The 22,901-nt window shown below is 36.7% G+C and overlaps 1 protein-coding gene across 9 annotated transcripts in view; it reads left to right on the top strand.

Annotated features, from left to right (window-relative positions):
* pde4d (phosphodiesterase 4D, cAMP-specific) overlaps nucleotides 1–22,901 on the top strand; it is a 974,428-nt gene that overhangs the window by 892,107 nt on the left and 59,420 nt on the right. For 8 of the 9 annotated variants that reach the window (XM_051930173.1, XM_051930172.1, XM_051930174.1 and 5 more), the window contains one exon: nucleotides 9,338–9,450. The exons of the other annotated variant lie outside the window; for it this stretch is intronic. In XM_051930173.1, the coding sequence (XP_051786133.1) occupies nucleotides 9,338–9,450 (113 nt within the window). The remainder of the gene's footprint in view (nucleotides 1–9,337; nucleotides 9,451–22,901) is intronic. 9 annotated transcript variants of the gene reach the window in all.

Raw genomic sequence — 22,901 nt, 5'->3', positions numbered from 1 at the left:
AAAGTGAAGCCAGGTTTTGGAGTTGTAAGCAAGTAGACCTAACCACCACACAACTGTGCTGGGCTGAAGCTGGCCATCATAAAACTTTGAAACTGAAATGTATATTTAAAAACTACTTTATCTTGATTCTCTTGAGAAATATTCTAACAAAATGTGATTTGTAATTTACTGTGTATTCAACCTCTCAAACCCATTTACAGTAATCTAATTTAGAGGTGCAGTGGATTGAAGCCTATGCCAGCAATATATGCAAGGCAGAAGTCAACTGTCAATGTGTCGCTAATTCTTTTTGGTGACCACACATGCACACACACATAGATTGCTATTTCAGAATTTAGAATTGCTTAATAATCTTTCATGGGCATCTTTGAGACAAGGGACAGAAACTGGAGTAGTTGGAGTAAAACACACACAGGTACAGTATATTGTGCAAACTCCACATAGACAATGACCAGAAATGGGATTCAGAGCCAAGGAGATTGGATTATTGATAGTGTATTGAGGTCCCAGGGCTATCCACTATGCAAGACACCTCTTTGATCTAATATTTCTATATCAGGATTACAGAAAAATATTTCAGAATTCTCTTACATTGTCATTGTGTAATAAAACAGGTTTAATTTGTTTTGAGGAAAATCCGTCTATCTCAGTTGTTTATTCAATGAAACATTAAATTTCAAGCAGTACTTGTTTAAGAGGCATAACAAGCCTATCTGAAAGATTTTAAAAGAACAATCAGGAATAAAAAAGAGCAATACAGTGAGACAATTCAAGAAACTCTTCTGCTTTTGTCTATTTAAAGTGGAATTATCTCCGTTACACTGGGTTATTACATTGGCCAGATCACAACCTTTTATAGTAATCTCTTAGAGGATATGGTTAGTAGTGCCACTTTGCCACGATCAGTTCCAAAAGATGTGTAAATTACTGAGCATGAAAATTTTATACAGTGTTGATAGATCACAGATGACTCAAATGGACAAGTAGTTATAATATAAACCATTGTCAAAGGAGACTTTGCATGGAGTTTGTAGTGAGAAGTCAAGCAAGATGACACCTTTTATTGGCTAACAAAAAAGATTACAATATGCAAACTTTCGAGGCAACTCGGGCCCCATCTTCAGTATATGGAGTTTGTAAAATGGAATATAGAATATACTGTAACATAGACAGTTAAGTGGTCATTTAGCAGCTTTGGGCTTTACATCCTGACCTAAGCACTGTCTTTTGTAGTTTGTGCACTCTCTCCATGTCCACACTTTTGTTTCTCTGCATGCTCCAGTTTCATTCTACATAGGTTAAGATGATTGGACCTCCCTGGATTAGATGCTGTGAATGATCATTTTTAATGCATGCCCTGCAGTATACTGGTGTCTTGACTAGCGTTGGTTCCTATCTTGCACCTATCTAGAGCAGAGTAGAGTAGACTCTTCAGTACTCTCTACTTGAGTAAGCTGGTTTAGAAATGAACTAATTCAGTTAAAGTGTACACTGGATTTCAGTCCATTCTTTAATACCATCCATCCCAGCTGTGCAAAACGGAAGTACAGTAGAGTCTCGCTTATCCGACATAAATGGGCCGGCAGAACGTCAGATAAGCGAAAATGTCAGATAATAGGAGGTGTTAAGAAAAAGCCTATTAAACATCAAACTATGTTATAATTTTACACATTACAAACCTAATAATCATGTTTTACAACAAAACAACAGAAAAAATTAACTGAAAAAATGAACTTAGTAACAAAAAACAGACTACGCTCACGCTCGCAACTTGCAGTTCTTGTTGCCGATTGATGCGTTTCTTTGGTTTTTTTTTGCGGTGGGACGTCGGATAATACGGAATGTCGGATAAGTGAGACTCTACTGTAGTTGCATCATTTTTCGGAAATCTTTCTAATCAGCTGCAACTAGGACGTTTACAGAGTAAAAAGTAGGAAAATGAACACAAGTATTGTAATTCTGCAGGTTGTCAAAATATTGACATAGAAAGGAATCGTTACATTTTTCAGAAAGCATGTTATTGCAGGTTCATCTTATTATTTGTTACATTTCCACATAATCTATCTATCTATCTATCTATCTATCTATCTATCTATCTATCTATCTATCTATCTATCTATCTATCTATCTATCTATCTATCTATCTATCTATCTATCTATCTATCTATCTATCTATCTATCTATCCATCCATCCATCCATCCATCCATCCCATTTTTCTCACCACAATATAAAGGCTGTTATAATTACAATTGAGATATAGCCACTTGATAATGGGAAAGACAAGTCTGGAGAAAACAAACCTCTGGTGGTGTCTGTGGTCATTTTAAACACGAAAAGACACAGTTCTGATGATATTTCCCAACTGACCAGTCTGCCCCTGTCAAAAGCACATGCTGGACAGTGCAATGAAAAGTAGATTATATTATTTTATTGTTGAATCACAAACATCCCAACATCTCCGGTGTTACTTTCAGTGGGCACAAGTAGACGTTTGGTAGCATACTGTAGAAGTGACATCAAGCATCACAAAAGTAAATGCCAAGTAGAAAAACAGAACAGAAAAGAGAGCATAAGATGTCATCATGATTGCCATACTTTGGGTTTTCAGAAATGATTTACACTGGAGTTACAATAAACACAGCTAATAAGCAGCTCTAATCAGGGTACTAGACTAAAGTACTGCATCTTCTGCCTGGATTTAGATGCTCAGACTGATGGGGCATCTCTTATATAAGAGGAAAGATAATTCCATAGCTTTGGAGCCCTGTATCTAAAGAAACATTTTAAAGGTAATGCATGCCCCTATACATATACACTGACAATTTCTCTTGCGTAATTAGTGCCTAAAGCATTTAAAGCCCTATATTTTAGAAGAACGATTTTGAAATCACCTCCAAGCTTAACTAGAAACCAAGGCCAGCATTTAAAGAACAGAATAATATGCTTTTAACTCCAATGTAATTTGAGGTATTTTAAAGTTAATTTCAGATAGTATGAAAAGCATTTCAACTTTTCAGATATCTGAGGCTCATTGTAAGATATATTGAATGAAGTATTTCCATATTTTAAAATATCTCAATTACATTTTAGATAGCTCTAATATATTTTAAGATATCAAAAATTCATTTTCAGATATCTTAGTGTAACTGTATTCGCATTTCTCCAACTGACCTCCTGTGCATTTCAAGATACCTGAAATTGAATAGGATCACTTCCTGTAAAAATGTCAATGTTTTCAACTGAACCTCTGGTCATTTCCAAGATATGTCTAAAAGTATTTGAAATATTCTTAAATAAAAAGGAAGTTATTTTAAGACATTTGACACATATATTTGAAAGTACTCAGGAAGCTGTTTTGTGTTATCTGGAAATGCATTTGAGTTATCTTTAATTGTACTTTGTATATCTAAAAATAATATTTAGTTATCTGGTACATATTTAATATATTTTAAAATCAATTTCAGATACAGATTTCAGATGAAAGTATTGGGAGACACCTCTTAATTACTGAATTGAGGTGTTTCAGTAAGACCCATTGCCACAGGTGTATAAAATCAATGCAGACTCCATTTACAAACATTTTTGAAACAAAATGGGTTGCTCTGAAGAGCTCAGTGACTTCAAGAGTGGTACTGTGATAGGATGCCACTTTTCCAATAAGACGATTTGCGAAATTTCATTGCTGCTGGATATTCCACAGTCAACTGTAAGTGGTATTATTGGAAATTGGAAGCATTTAAGAACAATAGCAACTTGGCCATGAAGGGGAAGATAACATGTAAAGTCACAGAGGGGGGTCAACAACTGTTAAGGTGCATGGTGCAAAAAAATTGCCAATGCTTTGCTGATTCCATACCTGAACAGTTCCAAACATCCATTGGCATTAACTGTGCGGCAGAAGCTTCATGGTTTCCATGGCCGAACAGCTAAATGCAAGCCTCACATCACCAAGTCCAATGCCAAGCATCGGATGGAGTGGTGTAAAGTACACTGCCACTGGACTGTGGAACAGTGGAAATGTCCTCTATGGGGTGATGAATCACATGTCTCTGTTTTGCAGTCAGATGGGGAAGTCTGGGTTTGCTAGATGCAAGGTGTCCCAACTGTGAAGTTTGGTAGAGGAGGGATAATGGAGTAGCACTGTTTTTCAGGGTTTGGGCTAGGCCCATTACTTCCAACAAAGGGTAATTTTAATGTTTCAGCATACCAGGTCATTTTGAACAATCCTATGCTTCCTACTTTTTGGGGAAGGCCTGTTTCTATTCCAGCATGACTGTGCCCCAGATCACAAAGCAAGGTGCATAAAAATATGGTTGGATGAGTTCGGTGTTGAAGAACTTGACTGTCCCGTACGGAGTCCTGACCTCAACCCTCTCAAACACCTTTGGGAAAAACTGGAACAGAGATTGTGAGCCAGGCCTTCTCATCCAACATCAGTGCCTGACCTCTTAAATGCTCTACAGAATAAATGGAGACAAATTCCCACAAAAACACTCCAAAATGTTGTGGAAAGCCTTCCAAGAAGAGTGGAAGTTGTTTTAGATACCAAGGGGGACCAACTCCATATTAAAGTCTATATATTTGAATGCAATGTCATTAAAGTCCCTGTTGGTGTATGCTTTTGTCCATATAATATATTTTTAAATCAGATTTGGGATATCCTGAAACAAACTCTGAACTTCATTTCTAAAAATGTGTTTTAGACGTCTCAAACATAGGGCAGTGTCAGAAATATAGTTTAAGATATGTCGATTACATTTGAAGATACCTGGAAAAACCAAGAAACATTCTTATATATTGCAAATGTGTTTCAAGATGTTTCAAAGTGTTTTTCTTCTCTCTGGTTAAATGAACCCTAGCCTGAAGGAGTCTATTAATTTTTTATAATTAAGATTTCTCACTTCAAGATTTACCAGTGTTGTTTCTTATCCTAGTGTGTATATAAACACAGGGAACTCCAGTTTCTGTATTACATCTTGCCTGAAGAAGGGGCCTGAGTTGCCTCAAAAGCTTGCATATTGTAATCTTTTTAGCTAGCCAATAAAAAGTGTCATTTTGCTTGACTTTTCACTACATTCATAATGGCTAACACGGTACAACACCCTAGTACTAAAGATGTTTCAAAGAAATTTTACGGTTATTTATTTTAAGATTTCTTAAATTGCACTAAAGGTATCTCAAGGTGCATGAGAGGCTATTTTCGGTTATCCTAAAATGCATTTCAGATATCTCAAAGTGACCAGGATGTTCTTTTAGAATATCTTAAAAGTGTATTTGAAATAGTTTCCTCCCACTGTCCAAAGACAAGAATGTTAGGTACTGTAGACTTATGAAACTAAATAGGCCATGATGTCTGTTCACCCTATGATGGGCTGTCCAGAGATTGTTCCTGCCTTGCATCCTCTGCTTGCTGGGTTAGGCTTCTGTTCCCTAGCATCCCTGCTCAGGATTAAGCGGACTTAGAAATTGATTTGGTATGGTATATCTGATATATCTGAAAAGGTACTCTTGAAACAGATATATTACCAGATATCCATAGGTAATTTGTAAAGATACTGCATGTTAAAAGTAATTTCAAGATACCTTAAAATATATTTTGAGCTATCTCTAAATGTTAATATGTCTTGCCAAAATTAGAGGCATTTTCATCGAACAAATAGAACAAATTAAGCAACTTGTAAAATAACCTAGAACAAAGAAAGAAGTTTGTGCTAGTTTACATGCATTTCATAAATATCACATAATTGTTTAGGCAAAAACAATCTTAAAGTAGCTACAAGATGGTGCAGAAATGAACTGAGCTGATATTTCATTCTCTTTTTAAAAAATGAATTACTGATCCACGCACAGGACAAATACTTTATACTGTAAGCTGTTTTTATTATAGACTTTTGATCTTGCTGTTTTTTGAACAAAGACTTGAAAACAATTCCAACTTTAGCAATTACTCCTTCCTTTTCCTGAACCTGTTTTATGGTTATAGGGAACCAAAGCCTAAACCGACAGCGTGGGCAGCAAAATAACAGCAGTTCATCGCGGGACACTTTCAGTCTCACATCCACACAAGGCCAACTTAAAGACACCCATTAACGTTCCCCACAGATATTTGGGATACAGGATAAAAATCAAAGAATCCATCTATTTATTTTTAACTCAGGTTATCCATGTCAGGGGTGAGGGAAGCCAATGCACAAGGTACAACATAAGGTGCAACCGGGAGTGGCCATCAGCGCACACTCAAACTCTTAACACATTCTCTCATATCTTAACCCATTAAAAAAATAAAAATATTTAATTTGTCAATGTAAATAAAGGTCACTTCTATAAGGAATGTCAGTCCACTGCAGGGCATACATACAAGGGATTCAAATTGAGTCAGATTAGAGATGCCAGTTACTGAAACATACACGTGGTTGTGATTTGGGAGGAAAATTTGACTGGAGGAAAATCCACACAGACGATGACTACAGTCTTAAAAATAAAGGTGCCAAGAAGTAGTTCTTCAGAATGATTCTCTAGTGGAAGTATTTTTGGTCTCCAAAAGTACCATCCACATGAAGTTTCCAGAAGGTACCTTTTTTATTTAGATCCATAACATGTTCCCTTATTGCTGTATGCAGTAACCTGTCAGTATCCTGCCAAATAACCTACCATACATTTCAGCTTTGTATTTTGTCCACATATTAGGAACATGTTTTAAAGCCCAAAGAACCAAGCAAGCTTCACAGAATGAACTGGTTCTTTGTCAAGCAATCATTCTATAAGTGCCATTAGAGGACTATTGTTTTAGGGTTTGAATCCACTCTCCTGAGATTAACAGTGTAACTGAAAGAAAATGTCAAAGTTTTTTCCTATGAGCCCACAGGACACAAATCTCAATACCAGTTTATTTAGCCTATGGAGTCCATGTAGATTGGATACTAATATTTTTCTTCAACATCTCTAACATGTTATTTTATATTAGTTAAGAACTGTTAAATCACTAAGTGTGAGTGTGGATGTGTGAAATGAGTAGGCCCTGCACAGGACTGGCACCCATCACTTGTTCTCTGATGCTGCTGGGATTGTCTCCTGACTCCTACAACCCTGAATTAGATTAAGTGGTTTTGAAAATTTTATACTATGTAAAGTTAATTAATTGAGTACTAGTTTGTGAGTGCTACAGTTTATGCCAGCCACAGGTGGCACAATGCAGGACCCAACAATGGACACCATTTCATCTCAGGGAGCAATTACAATCACACATATACACTCATATAAATATTTATCATTATAAGTGAAGTGAGTCATTGATTTACAATGACTAATAATATTTACAATTACACATTTTATATCATTTCCTGTTTAGTCTAATGACATTGCATTATTTTCCAAAATATTAGTAATTGGTTTTCTTAACACTCTAACCAATTTGATATTAATAATTATTTACAGCACTTTTCTATTGTGAACCCAATAACACAGGGTTTAAAAGTTCCGAGATACAGTGCAGCTGTTTACTTCATTTCAGAGGTGAGGGCTAAATGCCTTAGCCACTACACCATATTTCCTTTACATTATCACAAAGCAGCTGATGTGAACAAGGCAAGTTTACACAAGTAGCCTAAAGATTCAGTAGCGGTGAATGGCATTCATCTACCACTTTAATTACTGTATGTCTCAGGATTAGAGGATCAGCACCTGTCCTGCCAAGAACAGGCACAAGGTAGGAAAAAAAATGAAAGGGTCATCAGTCCGTTGTAAGGTTTGCTGACCAGTAATACGTTAAATTAAACTTAATGTAACCCTTGAAGAAACTGTGCCATAAACTGTACAGTGGTTTCCATTGCTGCCTCATGGATCCATCATTCCGCATTTGATCTACACACCTGCTCACTGTCCACATGTAGTTTGCCAGATTTTCTTGTAACCTCATGAGGATTTTCTTCAGGTAATCCAGTTTTCCTCCCTCATTCTGTGTTATTTGGCAATTCTAAACAGGCCCTGTATGAGTTGAATATGCTATGACCTGTTTTCCCATCCAGAACCTCTTTGGACTAAGCAGGTTTTGAAGTTTGAGCTACTCCAGTGTGGGCATTACAAAGGACTGGCACCCCAATCTGTGACCTCACTGGATTAAGCAAGTTTGAGAATACTAGTTTTCTGACGAGACACTGACCTGCTAATAAAATACAGATAAGCACAGTGGAATCTGAGAATAACTGATAAAATATGGTTAGGTTAGGCTGAGCAGGTTTGAAAACAGATTGCTAATAGCCATTAATTATACACCCATGATCATATAATGTGAACCCTTTTTGGCTGTGTGCACGTTGCACAAATTCAGATGAGCCCTAAAGCCATGATCAACAATGCCTTTGATTTATTTTCCTCGTCCCATTCATGAGAAAAATTCCTGAAGTTAACTTCAGAATGTAAATGGGGGAGATGGTGGTACAGAAGCCAGCAAAATTTAGACGAGCTGATCAGAAATCACAAGCAGCCATCTACCATGCAGCAGGCAGTCAGTCCGTTTGTCATCTCAAAGGGGGAAAAGCAGCCTAGCGCCTGCAGTGTGTTTATGCAGTATCTGATCCGCCAGTCAGAAAACTCCATGCCTGTTTTTACTCACACCACTCTCTCAGATTGTGAAGGGCTCTAAAGCTTTTGGTTTTGGTTCAAAGGCAGCAGCAGTCCTGCTTGGTTACATGATGCTTCATAAGATCCTTTCTCTGAGTAAACCATTGAATAGGCCGAAAGTCTTTACTTTTTTTACTGTGCTATTACTAATGTGTCATTAATGCAGGAGGCTTAGGAAACAGGAAATAAAATCATCCTCTGCCGTCAGTAATCCTCATGGCTTGCAACTGTCTCCAGAAACTGTGCTGTACTTCTTTTTTGTTATGATTAAGCATTATTAAGTGCTGCAGCTTCTGAGAAATTGTGTGGATGTACATTGACAACATGGACCTGTTCACAAGTCACGATCTGCAGTGTAGCCTTCCTATGGCTATGATCTGGGATTACATTCAATCTCATTTGGATTACTGAGAATAAGGGACTCCTTACAAGCAAATGTTGGTCTGTTTCATATGTGATTGTGACAGAGATCCAAAACTGCATGTATGTATTGAACCATCAGTCACTGGGAGCTTAAGCCCGTGATTAGCTTCTCTTGACAGGGAAGCAGATCTATTTCTTCACTCAAGGGTTTTTACAACATTATGAAGAATCACTCATGTGTGAGCACTGGGCATCCGAACATGGCTGTCTTAGGCATGGTGGATCCTGTGGACATCTCCTTTAGTCCTTTGAAGCGTTTGAGAACTGAATACCCCTTTACCTGTCATTTTCCAGAGGAGGCCTACCAGAAGCTGGCCACCGAGACTTTGGAGGAGCTGGACTGGTGCTTGGATCAGCTCGAAACACTACAGACAAGGCATTCTGTCAGTGAGATGGCCTCTAATAAGGTAAGGCACCATAAATGCAGGTTGCTGCGCAGTGCAATGAATGCTGGCTTTTGCTCCCACACCAAACTGGCCAAAATACATTCTTAGTCAGAATTTGTGAAGGTGATTGTGAAGACACAGCAAAAAAAATAGTTTAAAGTATGCACATGTTCATTGATATTGTGAGTGGCAACAAGCTTCAGAGCGACAAATGGCTGATGCTTCACTTTGTGTGAAATAAATGCAGCGTACCTGTTGGATGTCGTGACTGGCAAGTGTTTGCTTCAGTGAGAAAATGCTGGCTCTAAAGAATGTGGCTTTATTTCATATTGGAAGTTTGTTGCATTTGTCTCAAATATGAGTGAAAGCTGCACAATGCAAAGTAGAATATTTTAATCTGCCATGTTATAGCCATTAATTACAGAGTCACCTGATGAGCTGCCTTAGATTCACATAGAAGCTTCCAATCCAAAAGGGGTGCTGGCTGTTACATGTTGTAGGATTTTTTTAGTTTTTGGTAGCATTTAAAAAAAGAAATTATCAGGCACATACTATTGGATGACTAATGTGGGATATCGCAATATATCAGATGAGCCAATGAATTCTTTGTTGTTTATTGGTTTGTATATTTATACTTAGTCTTAGTGGAAAATGCATTAATTTTCAATTTTGAGGGGGAGATCTAGTCCAGCCACTATATGCCCCATAGCAAAGAAGGGAACTGCCTGCCGTGTGATTCAGATCTGTTTGTAACGTTTCATCCATGCATGTTAGATTGCTGGAGATTTTTCTTGCCAATTCTTTAATTGACCAAAGCAAAAGAAGGTGAAGTTTCAATAGATTATCCATCTCTCCAGTATGCTGAAAACGAGAGTGGTGACATGACATTTGCCAAGATGTAGGGTGACTTGTCGGAGCCAATCTGAAGGTCACACGTCTGATTCAACACTTTACATCAACCCCTCTTGATTAAGAATTTCAGGCACATCCAAAGTGGCTGAACGACATTTTCTGCAACTTTTGCCAGTGTTTACATCTGGCAGAGAAATTATCTTCTTGTATACATAAATTTAAAAAAGGAAAACATCTTAATTCAGAGATACTTTTGAATATTTCTATTAGAATGTTTGACCAACCTTTGAAATCAGAGCATTTGAAGGCATTGGCAATCAGAAGCCAATAGTCTATAATATTTTTAACCCACACACAGTATCTGAAATTCTTGGTTTGGCAACCACACCAGAACAGCCTGATGAATTGGACAGTAGTTATGCACGGGTCCTAGGATCCTACTTTTTAAATAGAAATAGTCAACGTTTAAGGCCGATAGAACAAAGTTATCACCAGGACCAAATATGTTCAGTCTGTGGCAATGGTTTGAATTTTTTCATGCATTCAAGGGAGCCCTATTAGCTAAAACAAGCAAGACATCCGTTCATCCATCCATCCATTATCAAACCCTCTTAATTCAGTTCAGGGTTGGGCACAATGCAGGAACAAACTCTTGATATGATGCCAGTCCATCTCAAGGCACACTCCTGTATGCACTAACACTAAACTATACTGGTGGAATTTAGAGGTGACAATTCACCAAATATACGTCTTTGACATGCTTTAAACTTTGTGTGCATACAAACTCTTCCTTACACTTGAAATTACATGGAAAAAAAATAAAACAAATTGATTTAATCATAAATTCAAAATGCAGTTCTAGAAGCATTCATTGTTATAAGTCACACGCATCTGTTCATCACCGAAGAGATTTATTTTAACATGGCTTCACTTCAGCCCAGTACAAATGTAATAAACAAATTTTGAAAAAAGAAACATTTGTCTGCTTTTGCCATGTTGACCTTCTTGAGGTGATTGTTTAGGTTTTTTTTTTTTATTTTGCCCACTTTCTAATTTCATGTTTTTATTTAAGATCCTTCACTGTGCTTTCTGCTGCTTTTTGAATGGTGTTTGTTACATTAACACTGATATTTCTCATCTTCATCAGCCATTTTCTTTGTTTTTGTATTTTTATTACAAATTTTTGTTAATTGCTAATTACATATAGCGTTTTTTTCATTCTCTTAAATGGTACATAATTTTAAAAATTACTTTTTGATGTTAAAAAGTCTGTATTTTATTAATATATTGATGTACATTATAGACTGTGTGACCCTAAACTGGATTAAGTGCATTTGTTCATTCATGAACAGCTAAGCTGCTTTCTCATTGAAATTCCAACAGATATACAGTATATTACTTTAGAAATAAAAGATTGCAATCTAAAAATGTCTTCACAAATGGTATCTTACATGCATTTAAATTCATTGTCCACTGCAGACCACAAAAAAACAGAAACAGGGAACTGGCACCCTTGAAGAGAGGGCTGTTAACCTGCAGTTCACCACATCTTCACCTTCTTTTATTCCTGTCCCCTGCTCAGCCTCCAATTACATTTCTTTCTCACTTTCCTCCTGGCATGGATGTATTGTTCAGTGTCTTCCAGCTCCCATCTCTATGACAGCTGTCTGAGGTCACCTCGAGAATATTCCCAAACTCAAACTCTGAAGGTCAGCTAGAGACATTGCCTTCTGGGTGCATTTAATTATCACTAAGGGCCGAGCATCTTGGTGCTCTACCCTTCTGTGAACTGGACCATATACTTCTGAGACTGCCACTGGGACCCCATTATTATGTACCCCAAATTAGTCAACTCCCATTAATGTCAAAACTAATTGGATAAACAAAAAGACTATTTCATACAGTGCATACAGTACTTCTCATTCTCAAGACTATCGGCAGAGATGATTTTTTCACTAAAGATTAATGAAACTAGAGATAGATTCATGAAACTGGACATACACATTCCTCCGTTATGATACATTATGTTACACTTTTATTTATAACTTTGCACTTTGGCTACAAAAAGGACATAGCAGCACTAGAAAATGTCCAGAGAAGAGCGATTAGGCTGATTTCAGGGCTACAGGGGATGAATTATGAAGAAAAATTAAAAGAGCTGAGCCTATACAGTTTAAGTAAAAGAAGATTAAGAGGTGACATGTTTCAAGTGTTTAAAATTATGAAGGGAATTACTTGTAGTCGCAGTGGGTAGCGCTGCTGCCTCACAGTTGGGATATCTGGGGACCTGGGTTCACTTCCCGGGTCCTCCCTGCATGGAGTTTGCATGTTCTCCCCGTGTCTGCGTGGGTTTCCTCCCACAGTCCAAAGACATGCAGGTTAGGTGGACTGGCGATTCTAAATTGGCCCTAGTGTGTGCTTGGTGTGTGGGTATGTTTGTGTGTGTCCTGCGGTGGGTTGGCACCCTGCCCGGGATTGGTTCCTGCCTTGTGCCCTGTGTTGGCTGGGATTGGCTCCAGCAGACCCCCGTGACCCTGTGTTCGAATTCAGCGGGTTGGACAATGGATGGATGGATTACTTGTAGTACAGTGGATTGAGATTGTTATTTTAAAATGAGTTCATCAGGGACACGGGGACACGGTTGGAAACTTGTTAAGGGTAAATTTCGCTCAAACATTAAGAAGTTTTTCTTTACACAAAGAACCACAGACACATGGAATAATCTACTAGCGCAGTAGACAGTAAGACTTTAAGGACTTTCAAAACTAAACTTGATGTTTTTTTAGAAGAATTAAGTGAATAGGACTGGTGAGCTTTGTTGGGCTGAACGCCTGTTCTCATCTAGATTGTTCTACCATTCTAATGTTCTAATCTTCTACAGCCACAAAGTGCCAAAAAAACTGGACACTCTAGTTGATTCTGTTCATTTCACTCTATTGCCTGCCTATACCCCCTACATTAGAACAATGTACATTTAACATTCATGCTTATTTAACATTTTGGTTTAAATCTTTATTAGCTATCCTTCTTTTTCCTCTTCCTCTTCATCTTTTCCCACTTCTATGTGGGGTTGATGTGCCTGATCAACCTTCTCCAAACAGCTTTGTCCTGCACCACCTCCCCAGTCAAGCCATTTTCCTTCAGATATTCTTTTACTTTATCCATCCACCTCTGTTTTGGCCTTCCTTCACTTTCTTTTCCCTTGTACTTTCATTTCCATCACACTTTTGCACACGTATTCATTGTCCCTTAACATCACAAGTCCATACCACTTCAGCTTACGTTCCTGTCCTTTCTTAGATATCTCTCCCACTTTTGATGTGCCTCTGATTTTTCTCATTTACTATTCTGCCCTTTTTTGTATCTCCACACATCAATCTCTACATTCTTGTTTCTGCTACATTTAACTTCTTCTCCTGTGCTCCCTTTACTGCCCATGTCTCACCTCCACACATCATTGCTGGTCTTACCACAGTCTTAAACTTAACCGTTAACCTTCACCTTAATTCTTCAATTACACAGTACTCCTGATACCCTCTTTCAACTGTTCCATCCACACTGTGCTCTATGGGTTATCTCTGCATTTAATTTTCCATCTCAGTCTACCACTGGTCCTAGATTTTTACCTTTATCACTCTTTCCAATAGCTCTCCCTACAGGCTAACTTCTGCATCCTGATCATCATTAAACCTCATATATTCTGTCTTCTTCCTATTTATCTTCAATCTTCTATCTTCCAAAGCCCATCTCCACTCTTCCAACTTGCTCTCCACTTCTACTTTTTTGGTGCTACACAATACAATGTCATCAGTAAAAAGCCTACGCCAGGGTGATTGGGCTTTTATCCCACAATTGAACACTTCCATAACCAAATCAAAGAGGTAAGGACTTAAAGAAGATCCTTGGTGCAGACCTACTGTGAATGAGATCTTGGGTGTTACCCCAACACTGCTTTCAACCCAAGTCCTCACTACCTCATACATATCTTGAACAATCCTCACAAACTTCTCTGATACTCCTTTATCACTCATGCACCTCCAGACCTCTTGATGTGGCACGCTATAATAATGCTTCTCCAGCTGTCTCAATTCATTAATCATATTCTTAAAATGTATTTTTTATATACCACACATATACCATATAATTCAATGTTGACTTTGATACAGTTTTCAATGTGTAAACGGCAACATACAATGGACCAATGTCCCATCCTGCTTTGGTTCCTGCTGTTGATGGAGACAAAGGCTTTATCTTCTGGGACAAAGAATTGGAATGAGTGTGAACAGAAAATAAGTAAAGAGTATAAAAACTTTAATGTATTATCTCAGAAACGGACATTATGCTACATTACATTACATTATTTTACAATATGTTATGCCAATGCATTATTATGCACTTTACACATTAGGTTTTTATATGAAACATTAATCTGATGATATTAATCAACATACAGTGCTGTTAGTCAGCTTACTGGGTTACAAACTCAGTGCTGCTTTATTACTGTATCATGAACAGCAAATGATACAATTTTAGCCTCAAAGCCATTTCAGTTGTCTTCTTCTAAATAATAAATGTTTTCTTCCACTTTGTATAACAATTTACTTAGATCTATTCTTATTTCATTTACTCCATGTTATATGATCCTACAATTTAATTTTTTTCCCATTGAAAACCTAATTATTACACATTGTAAAAAGACAAAAAAAAAAATAAAGATTTGGAATTCCAAAGTGAAAATTTCCAATTTAATTATTTTTAATGAGTAATTCCTATGCACTTATGTGCAATGCCATAAGCCACTATGGCACATTCTGCACTTTCATTATTTGGAGCCTGTCCCTTCTCCCACCAAGGTCATCAGAATGTCTTCTGTTGTACTGGGAACTGCTTTTATTGATGCACTAGTGAATAACAGTCAGGTATCTTTTTTTCATTTATTTAATATTCTCTTCAGGCCAGTAGCTTCTGATACATTTTATTTCCACATCTTATTGTATTGCCTTTATTTTGGTCCTGGAATGGCCACAGTCATAACAACAGTCTTTGGTGCTTGTTTACCTCGATATTTCTATTAACAAACAATGTAGCCTTTATTTTATTTAATCTCTAGACTCTTTTTCAAGTATCATTCTACGGAATTTTTTAATATTTGAAGTATCAGAAGGTTAAATGACTTTCTCAAAGTCATACAGTCAGTGGGTTGGTATTCAATTGGCAGCCTTGAGCTTTATTTTATAGTCATTTGGCCACATTCCTACCAAAAGACACTAAAATGTCTATTCTACCATTATTGAATTCAGATAATACAGTTCAAGGTTACAAGGGTCAGACCTTATCCTGGCAAGTAAGGAATTATCTCTGGATGAGGTGCCAGTCCATCACAGGGCTCACTCATATTATACACCAACACTTACTAACAGAGGGCCAGGTTAAAGTCCCCAGTAACCTACTATTGATGTTTTTGGGATAAGGAAGAGAGAGCAGAGTAGATGGGGAAAACCCCCCATGGAAACTCCACACAGACAATGATGAGGCCAAAATTTAAACCCAGACTAGGAATCTGTGAGGCAACAGCATAAACACTGGACCGCCAGTGAATTTAGTAGAAATGTACTCTCATACTTGAAAAGTATTACTACTGCAATGTATATGAGTGACGGAATCAACTCAAAAACTGCATTATCTGCAAAAGGTTATAGATCAATAAAACAAGATTTTCTTAATAAATTGAAGGAAATCTCACAGTGTCATTTACAATAATATAGTCAGATGTTGTATAATGTGAGTTTTCTCTGAACTGGTTAGTAACAACTGGTAATCCACATTAAAAAGGGTTTGGCAGTTTTGCCCTGTTTATTATATGACTCTCTCTAAGAACTGTATTTTAAAAGCAGCTCCATTTTTTTTTCTTTGATATAGTAATAGAAACACAATTGCTATGGAACACATTTTGTTTCTGAAAAAAATAGCTCAAAATCTCTATGGAATATGATTTATCTGTGAAATGGCTGCCCATACCCCAGTATTATTGGGGAAAGTCAAAATATAAGAAAGATACTGTAGATGGTAGAGCACACCAAATGGATGCAATTCAAAAATCTTTCATAATCTCAGAAAAAATAGGTGGCATGGTGATGGGGTGGGTTACCTCACATCCCAGTCATTGCTGGTGTGGAATTTACATGATATTGTGATTTTGTTCTCTGGGTTACTTTGCTTTTTTTCCCACCTTTCAAAGATATGCATGGTAGGTTAATTGCATAATGTGATGCACCTCTTTCATGGCTGATTTCACCTTTGTCACAAATGCTTTACAGGGCCCTACTATAATCACACTGTTTTAACTATTTACTTTAAAGACTTTGCTAAACAATCTGATGGACATTAAAATCCTTTACATTTGTCTATCTAACAATACTGGTGAACAATGAGCATTCTATTTTATTTATGTTAACTCTGGTTATTTATGTTTCTAATTTTATAGAACATGTGCTGATTTCTTTACCCTTAAAAGGAAAAGAAATTCTATTGAGCTATAAATGTTGAAGACAGTGTTCCTTTATCCTGTGTTGTACCCCTTAGTGCAGATTAAAATATTTTTGACTAAGAATAACAAATGCATTCTATCAGCATGTATGGCATAGTAAAATACACTGTGATGCTGCCACTATTTTTACACTGTGAGGCCCCTTTGCTCAGTAATATGTATCTAGAAAGTCAAATTATAAAAATAGATTTTAAGGAAGATTAAGTTGTATTTTATGTTTACTTGGTCCAGTGCAGAAAAACAGTTTATCAAAATAAAATAGCTAAACCACATCAATGCATATCATACAGCATATTTTACTGCTTGTGTATATAATGTAACAGGATGCCCTGTTCATAGCAAAGGAAAAGGAAAGACCCACCTGTAAACTGCCCTGAATGTGGGACATTCTGTGAATTTGTGGGCAATAACTAGGATGTTAGCTGCATCCCCCAAGCCAACAAAATGTTGTAGACATACCATGCAAGGAAATGCCTGGCCATATAATGGAAATTCAGGGCTCAGCATGCAGTGGAACCATAGATAACCAGAGCTTACTGTTAGCATACGTGATTCATAGGGCTGACATAGTTCCTGTGGCCACAGGAATGCTGTGGTGAAACCCAGGAGATTCAAATATAAGACTTTCTGGAAAGAAGTATTATACCTAGAATGATGGAAAAGTTCACTTGTGGAAGAAATGTGTCCAAATGTGACAGAAGGGCACCATTTCTATATGTCATTAGTTGGTATGTTGGCCCAGTTACTAGAGAAGCAATGCAACTCCACATGACTTACAGCCTAGTGGGACTATAAGGTGTTTCTTGTTAATTTCTATTTTAGATGTTCACCATTCCATTTTCATTTGTATTTATTTTCTTATATTCCTTTTCATCAAATTGGACAGAGCCGTATGGTCAACACAATTCTGTGTAACAGTTGCAAGGGAAAAAACAACTTTTGTCTCAAAAAGAGTCAGAAGATGAATAAACATAAATGTTGTTAAAAACAAGCCAAGTTCCTTAAGAGCCTTATACCAAGTCCTAATTATAATTTCTCATATGCAATGGAAAAACCTAGTAACTGCCATTTTTTTTTTAAGTTGAGTTTTTTTAGTTTTTGGAGTTCTTTCCCGATGTTATAAGGTAGTGGTGATGGCCAAATATGTCTTCATTCCAGTCATAGCATGATGGAAGAAGCTAGTATGTACACAGTATTTTACATACTGCAAGACAAAAACCTAGCAACTCCACTGACCAATGAGGAAAGACCGCCTGCCAATGAAAATGTCGGATTACGGTCACGTGATTTAACTGCTGCAACTGTGTGATTTAAATGGTAGGTGTTGTTGATTCATGAAAAAAACAATATTGTGTACGTGAAGCTCAAGAAATATGAAATCTAAAGATCGTGACATAATTTTCTCAATTTGCCAAAAACTTCAAAGATGTGACATACTAGGTTTTTCCATAGTTGGTGAGATTTGCGTTTAAAAGAGACTGCTAAATGCTTTGCCTATAAACTGTTATGTTTCAGTCAGGCTCCAAGCTGGGGTTCAGAGTTCTCTTTTATGATTGTTTTGGTCATTTTTGATTATTCTGTTTGTGTTTATAATGTTAATCATTTAGTTTCTATGTGTCTATGTATATTTTACTATGCTCCATGTATTTTGTGGGTGGGCAAACTGCCCAGCACTGTCAAGGGACTGAGGAAAACCCCACAGTTCTTTGCAGTTCACACAAAGCTCTCATGGTGTACATGAGTTCTAGTGTCTGTTAGTTTGCTTATGATCTATTGTTCTTGATTTCGACCTTTTGCTTTGTTTTCTTTCGACTATTCTTTCAGGATTTGTGCATTGCTTATGATCTATTGTTCTTGATTTCAACCTATTGCTTTGTTTTTTTTTTTATTGTTCTTTAAGGATTTGTGTATTTGGACAATGTTTGCTATGGGATTGTCTATTTTCGGCTCCTTCTTCCTTGTCTTTTGTGCCCATCGGTACCTCCTTTGTTTAGCACAGCGTCCTGAAAAATATTTTTATTTGTAAAGAATTTATGTATGCCCTTTTCATTACTAGCCAGGGTTTGATTATTTACCCCCTCTAGTGGACATTTTGAGGTATTTTTGGAACTCTTTACTCTCCAAGTTCATGACATAACTATTAGACCAACACAAAAGACTTTTTAGAAAGAATCCACAATCTCGGAAAGCTATTAAAGGCTGCACTGACAATGCCATTTGATGCATCTTCCAGGGTTACACCCCTAGCAATGGAGCTACATTTGAAAATAAAGAGATAAACAATATTAATAAAGAAATTATCTAAATGTTTGAGTTCAAAAACCACAAATAGCAAATAGTTTGGCAAACAGAAAACTTATTCTTTTTAAGAAAAATATTAACAAAAATTCTCAAAATCGAGTACTTTCATGCACTTTCTAACACGGACAGACAGACAGACAGACAGACAGACAGACAGACAGACAGACAGACAGATTTTTGAGGCATCTGAGGAAATGTAGAATAAGCAAGTGGACATTTCAATCACTGGAACATGAGAAGTGTCATATCTGGTGGTATCAGTGTGTGATATGATAATACAACCAAATAAAACAGAAAGACAATTCAATGGTTTGATGTATAAACACAAAAATCATTGATTGAAGAGCTCTTTTAATTTTTTTCAGTAGTATTGTGTGTTCCATCCATGTGGGCAAATTCCTCACATCATGGCAGCTAGTACTATAATGTTAAAAATCCATGCATGTGGGCCTGTGAAGGGCTACTCCATATGTTATAAACTGGTGGGGCACAAAGACTTATGTAAAGATTTCGTGAAGGTTACAAAAACTGTAAAGCGTTGTGTTTTTACATTAGACGCTCCAAATGAGTACTTTTCTGACTCCATGTCAATCACTTATTCCTGGTTTTACTTTTCTTAGTCTTCAGTTTTCCTTCAGCTTCTTATACAGACTGATCTTTATTATACTTGCAAACTCAGTAGTTTCAGGTCATTTATACATCAGTTCAGAAAATTAACTTGTTACATAAAACATTTCACTTATCCACGAAAATGTTTATCAGCATATAATAAATATTGCAGGTAGGTAGTCAAAGTAGGTATTACACCTAATGAATTGCACTGCTAATAAATTAGATTATTTACTGTTTTCCCTCATGGAAAAATGAAAGTAATACAAATGCAGTAACATTCTTTTATAGCTCATTATCTTAAAGATTCTTTCTTTGTGGATTTTTTACATTTTGTTTGAATTATATTTAAATAAATAAATATATGCAGTATATATCATTTTTAAATCTGATTTAGAGTTTAAGATGAATGGCTGTTCTGTCATGAAGCCTATATATTTTTACTTAAATACCTAACATTAAAACCAGTTCGACTAGAGGGTGTGCCTTCATTCTGTATATATTTTAGAAAGCACAAATAAACATGTAGAAGCCTGTAAGTTTACAAGGCACTCTAATAATCTAATCATATATATTACTTCTGATGCGTCATGAGCACAGTTGCACAATGTACCATATCAGAGCAAATTAATGTCAGATAATGGCACACCCAAAAAACTAGTCATCCTCTAAATCATCTAACTCCAACTAGGGAGGGTTTTTATTTAACACAGTGCAGGCTCAAAGTGTGAAGTGAATAGTCATATCATTTCTGAAACACACATCTGTTCCTTATATCACCCCAGTGTTTTTAAATGAAGTAGACATTTACGTACCTGAGACTAAATGCAGCAAAGCTACAGAGAATATCTGCTTACTCCGTATTGTGCCTTGGTGGTGGAGGACTGGCCTGTAAAACGTCAAGGCTGCTAGTTCAATCCCCATTACCAACTCACAGTGTGACACTGATCCATGGAATCGGCATATACTGTAATGATTAGTATGCTTGCTTAGGTTCCTGTTAACAATTCAGATTAGCTCATCCAAATGGTTTCACAGATCAAAGCTGGCCAGTTTGTTAATTTTTCCAGAAACGCCATTACAGATAACTGTTATTGATGCCATGTTATCTGTGCGATAACAGTGTTTTAAATAGATTGTTCATGTGTCCATACATAAATTAGCACAGTTCAGGGTATCAGAGGACCAAAGTTTATTTCAGTAGAATTCGACACAATGTGGGAAATAACCCTAAAATGGATAACAGTCATTGCAGGGCACAAACACATACACACACACTCAGTTACGATGGGATCAACTTAAAGTTGCCAGTTAAAGTTAGCCTGCTCAAATTTGGAGATGCGAGAGGGAAACTTACTCAGATGCAGGAAGGATATGCTTGGCCTACACAGACAATAACAGGGCATGAACTTTGAATGCAAGATGTTGGATAGATTAGGCAGAAGTGTTAACCACTATGTCACCATGCCACCCTAACAATAGTGCAATAGTGAAAAATGTCTCATTTTCTTGTTTCATTGTCAGTATTTTTGTGTAGCTGCCTTTCTCGCAGGTAGGCTACATCATTAACTGCATGAAATTAATCTAACTAAGAAGAAAAGTCACTCATAACCCAAATTTGTATTTATCTATTAATCTCAAGCAAGACCAGTTACCAAGGAAAGAATATAAACTGGTTTTGAATTTTCAATAGGGAAAGATATGGTTGATTTTCACAAATAAATGAAAAATGAGTCATAAAACCACAATAAGTTGTCAGCATTTCTTTTGATTCATTCCAGAGCTGCAACTTTAGCCTCAATCATAATCAACAGCTATCTAACAGACTGCAGACATGTATATATCACTGACTAAAGAAGTAATTTTGTGACCAGCTTCAGTCAGAGCATTAGCTCTTGTGTTTTAGTATAGTGTTTGCTAGCATATAATAACAGAGCATAGTCTTGTTTTTTTAAACAATTCTTTTTCTGTTGATTTCAACTTATGTCATGTTGCAATTAGCCTAACAATATTCACTTCAACTGTAGAGAATGATAATTTGCTTTGGATTGCACTCCATATTTAACTTATACCTATGAAGTTGACACAAAAAAGTAGGAAATATTCAGAAATCAACATAGAAATAAAAGAATTTGTCAATAAATAAAGAAGAGAAACAGTCAGAAAGGCAAGTGTAGGTGATTACCAACAGAAATGATGAGCATGCAGTGACATGGAACAGAAAGGAAAAGTTGTAGTTGAGAGAATTGGCAAAATTCAGAAACTAAATGCAAGCAGGAAAACTTTGCAAACAAGCTGCAGCATTGTATGTTAGTGAAACCCTTCTTTGAAAACTGGAGTTAATGTGTGAGCAACCACAATACATCAGCAATTTTCAAAAATGGACAAGGGTTGGGAACAGATATTACAGCATGAATACACAATTGACCAAGAGAGACTTGCAACCCAGTTTATAAAACAGGGAAAGTAACATAATGAGGAAAGCTGACCCACAACAAATGGTAGACTTCAATATGCAGTTTTTTTTTTAAAATATATTTGGCTGCGTTGTGTCTCCCCCTTACCCTTTGGTGGCGCACCTTGGTGAATTGCTGCCAGTAGTCATCACGGCACACACTCTGCAAACTGTACACAACTGCTTCCTATTAAGTAATATTGTGAATCACGACTCTGTATGACCCAAATTCAGTGCAACCCATAGTTTAAGAACCTATGCGCTAGAGAATGGAATAAAATAGACTTGCTTCACAGAAAATTTACATTGTAAGGTACATCCTACCATGGGTCTACCTGACACTTTGCTATTCACTGCCATAAAATATCTCCTGGTTACAAAGTTGAAAAAAAAAGAAATTTGTATCTACTATTTATTGAGAAAACTTTCAAATTGTATATTATTGTCTGTTTAAAACTGTTAAGTTGAATTATGTATGAATGGAGTTTAGTTTTTCTCAAAAAGCACCACCATATCAGCTAGGAGTGTATTGACAAAAGGGATGAGAAAGAGTGTACAAGTTAGGCGGAGAACTTTGTTTCTTGATGCAAAGAGAATTGTCTGCACCTTAACATCAGTACAATCAAAGAAATGGTTATTAACTTTCACCCATGTCTGGTTACTATTCAAGGTGGGATATAGAGATGGTACACTCCAAGAACTTTGGGG

The sequence above is a fragment of the Erpetoichthys calabaricus genome, chromosome 7 (assembly GCF_900747795.2).
Source record: "Erpetoichthys calabaricus chromosome 7, fErpCal1.3, whole genome shotgun sequence".
NCBI classification, from domain to species: Eukaryota; Metazoa; Chordata; class Cladistia; order Polypteriformes; family Polypteridae; genus Erpetoichthys; species Erpetoichthys calabaricus.
The sequence above is the reverse complement of the archived record's forward strand: the minus strand, read 5'-3'. Positions and strand labels throughout refer to the sequence as shown.